At 52.7% G+C, this 3720-nt stretch overlaps 1 protein-coding gene across 1 annotated transcript; it reads right to left on the reverse strand.

Annotated features, from left to right (window-relative positions):
* Positions 1–463: 463 nt before the first annotated feature.
* LOC125513785 (gibberellin 2-beta-dioxygenase 6) lies at positions 464–3407 on the reverse strand. Its single transcript, XM_048678974.2, has 3 exons — positions 2631–3407; positions 1492–1816; positions 464–816 (listed from the first exon to the last, which is right to left on the reverse strand). The coding sequence occupies exons 1-3, from the start codon at positions 3116–3118 to the stop codon at positions 586–588; spliced, it is 1044 nt and encodes a 347-aa protein (XP_048534931.1). The 5' UTR covers positions 3119–3407; the 3' UTR covers positions 464–585.
* Between the last annotated feature and the right edge of the window lie 313 nt (positions 3408–3720).

Raw genomic sequence — 3720 nt, forward strand, 5'->3', positions numbered from 1 at the left:
TCAGAGCCTACGTGGGGGGCGCATCTGGGTGTCCCATATCCGCCTCAGATTTGGGCCGGATATGGGGAGTGGCGGCCAGTCCGGTCGTTTGGACCGACTATGGATAGCCCGGATGGGTGGCAAAATTTTGTCCGGGCATCGGGCAACCCGTCCGGGCGTTTGAGGCGGGTATGAGGACTTCGGTTGTAGGTGCTCTAAGCAAACGAAGAAGAGGGGAAAAAACAATAGGGTAAATACAATAGAACCTAGCCCTACATTTTTTTTAGGCCATTAATCCCCCATTCTTATATGCCTGGGTGGATGCTCTCCTACTAGTACATTCGTGCACACTATTCTACAAGCACAAATTATTACTCCCCCTGTCTCAAAATATAAGGAGTTTTTGACACTATCATTTTGAGACAGGGGAATAACAAATTACAATGACACACGCACTCTTAGTTTCAGAAAGAGAACCAAAAAATAAAATAACGTGCTCTTACTATTACACGGGCGGCGTATACAGAGGAAACATGTATATATTGACATGGACAAACAAGCCTAGTTTGCATGCAAGATGTATTTTTATAGCCATGCAGGAGCAATCTACAGCAGAAAGTTGGGAAGGCCAATCTTCTTCCCCATCTTCTTGACGTCCTCCTGCACCCTTCTCCGATACTCCCCGAAGGTGAAGGTCCTGTAAGGTGAAGGCTCCTCGCATGCGCCGATGGGCGAGTCGTAGGACGGGCAAAGGAAATATGCCACGGAGTACCTCTCCGTCGTCGCGTTGGTTACCACTTTGTGCTCCACGCTCTTGTATCTGTTGTTGCTCCATGCCTTCAATATATATATAACCATATAAAGGGGACATTATGAACCGACATTCTATCAGGAATTTAAAGTAATACAGTGCATCCATGCATATAAAATACGTATACAACTTCCATGATTATTATTTTTTGCATGGCATGATAGGTTTTTCTGTTAACTCCCTGGTACAAGTTAAACGATGACGAATCTACGGCTGTATAATAATGCCCCATATAGTATAAATAGGAAAAGGAGTAGGAGTAGCAGTACTATATGTTGCGCTGTGCTGTGCCTGGATTGCCTAGCAAAAGTTGCGACGTACCATGTGAGCACCATGGAGGGTACAGGTCTCGCTTTTGTACATGCAATGTTTTGCTGTCCCCTGAATTAGCGGAATCCATAGGCTTTTCCTTAGCGGCGGTACACAGTCACAGAGCCAGCGCATACAAGTACGCAAGTTGTGGATATGTATGACAGGGCAGCTTCCCCTTTTAGAGCGTCGGGGTACACACCCGGCATAAGTTCATAGGTGCCGCAGTGGTACGTACAAGCCAGGTTTGGACTCATCAAGCTAGTGGAGGCCGGCCCGGCACAGAGCCACCTTCATGAGCTGACAAGTGTGTGGTACTCTACTAGGGAAAGTGTGTGCTATGCTAGGAGTATCGGTTAACATGCGTGCATGTGGGTAAGGTATGCATGTACCTGGAAGAGGTCTCCAATGTTGACGATGAGAGCGCCGGGAATGGGCTTGACGGCCACCCACTGGGAGCCCTTCATCAGCTGCAGGCCGCCGACTTGGTCCTGGCAGAGCACGGTGAGGAAGTCGCTGTCCGTGTGCGGCACCAGGCCGAAGGCGTCCGGCGAGAACGGGCACGGCGGGTACCTGTTCAGCCGGAGGAAGCACGTCCTCTCGTCGCACCCTTCCGGGAAGCGTTGGCCGGCGGTGTGTCCCAGGCTCGAGGCCAGGACGCGCGCCAGCGTGTTGGCCAGCTTTGACATCGCGTTCGCCACCTCCTGCGTCACATCCCTGCACCGTCCACACACACACAAGCTTTCCTTAAGTTACTGTTAGTATTAGCAACTATACTAGTACTATACTACTACTGTTGATTCGCATCGCCAACCCAAAACGCTTCCTTAATTTATGCCCTATTAAGCAATGACTAACAAGATTAACTATAGCTTCCTTTCCTCCATCAGGACCAAATGAATTTCTAGAGCTAAAAACGAACTTTCAGTTGACATTCGCGTAGGCGTCACGATCGTGTAGATATTGTTTTCATCACGATAGGGGACGCTCGTGATCTGGATCGTCAGACACCAGATAGATACATATATAGTTGATTATGAAGTTGATTGAGAAATATTCACCGCACTGATACTTGCTAGAGTTAAAGCATTTTCCACATCAGACACCCGCGGGTTTGATCTACTTCTTGACTACGCCACAACATTCCAAAGACGATGTTGCTGCACCAGCTTTTTATTTTGACAGGATGTTGCTAGACCAGCTTAATTGTTGTAATTAGCACGTCCCTTCTTTTCCACTGGGTCCTTATTCGCCCGCACTACTACTAAATGTCTCGATCATATTTACCATGACGGTCCTCACATGATGGGAAAGCTTTCAAATATTATTCCAGGTACTTGAGAAGTACCGGCACTTCACTGGAGAAAAGAAATCTTAATCAGGATCAGGAGGGCACACATGTCGATCGAACAGCCTAAACACTCGATCGAGCTAGCTCTATATTAGGAGTACTAATAAGCTAGCTAGTAACTCCTACCGTGACACTGGTGTGTCGATGAACCACACACCGTAGGAGTACGTACGCACGTACCTGATGCTGGTGAGCTCGCCGTAGCTGCAAGGGCTGCCGGAGATGCCGGCGAGCGGGACATGGAAGGCCTCAGACCAGGACAGCTGCCTTGGCGACGTGGCGGTAGGGGAGCCCCAGCGGTAGGAGTCGTTGAGAAGGCCGGCCGTGGCCTTGGCCTCGAACGGCAGGCGGAAGAGGCGCACCTGCTCCCGCCGCATCGCCTCCAGGAGCTCCTGCTTGACGCCGTGGTTGACCACCTGGAAGAAGCCCCATTCAGCGGCCGCGGACGCGATCGCCGCCGCGCATGCCGCCCTCTCCTCCGTGCCCCCGCCGCACGCCGTCAGGCACCCAACGTCGATCATCGGGAGCTCGCATTCCGACACGGGCGGGGCCTGGCAGCCAGGCGGCGGCGCCGAGGCGCACTCGTCGGCTTTGTTGCCACCGCGGAGCAGCGCGTAGTAGCTGTCCGCCAGAGGTGGCTCGGCCGTGCTCTCGGCGAAGGCCGGCATGGCTGGCTGGCTCCAAAGCTAAGCTAGCTAGCTACGCGGGAGCTGTGAATAGCTAGCTACGTGCGCGCGCAGGCAGCTCGGGATGATCGAAGAGCAAGCTAGCTAGCAAGCTGTTCCCGTGTGTGCGTGCGTGTGTGTGTGTCGAGCTTGTTCTTGGATGTCATGTGAGCATGGGCAAGCTGTTTATATAGAAGGCGCGTCCGACGAGCGGTATGCCGTGGCTTTGGCTCGTGTGTCAGGCCGGGACGCGCACTCGTGGGCAGCAGCAGCAGGACCTGCATGGGTGATGGGTCTGGCTGGCCCGCCCGATCGAGGCGCCGGGGTTTAAACTTTAGAAGTTCGATCGGCCGGGCTGGTAACAGCGCGGCAAAGGACGACACTTGGAGGCGGCAGGGGCGACGCGGCGCGCTCCGCGTTTTTTGACTGGGCCTGCCAGCGACGCTGAGCTGAGCTGAGCGAGCCGTGCTTGTCAATGCTCATTGGGCGTGCATGGCGATGCGGACGGCTATATTTTTTTTACTAAATCCGTTTTTCTGTAGTATCTCGCCACAACTGTACGTGCGCGCGCGCGTACGTACTACTCAACAGTGAGATTTTCTGGA

The sequence above is a fragment of the Triticum urartu genome, chromosome 6A (assembly GCF_056163025.1).
Source record: "Triticum urartu cultivar PI428250 chromosome 6A, HENAU_Tu73, whole genome shotgun sequence".
Taxonomy (NCBI): Eukaryota; Viridiplantae; Streptophyta; class Magnoliopsida; order Poales; family Poaceae; genus Triticum; species Triticum urartu.

Excerpts from the sequence above, each read along its gene's own strand:
- LOC125513785 (XM_048678974.2), bottom strand. The coding sequence starts at position 3,118 with ATGCCGGCCTTCGCCGAGAGCACGGCCGAGCCACCTCTGGCGGACAGC. Across the intron at positions 1,817-2,630 it reads GGCGAGCTCACCAGCATCAG|GGATGTGACGCAGGAGGTGG; the intron begins GTACGTGCGTAC and ends TGGACGGTGCAG. Across the intron at positions 817-1,491 it reads ACATTGGAGACCTCTTCCAG|GCATGGAGCAACAACAGATA; the intron begins GTACATGCATAC and ends TATATATTGAAG.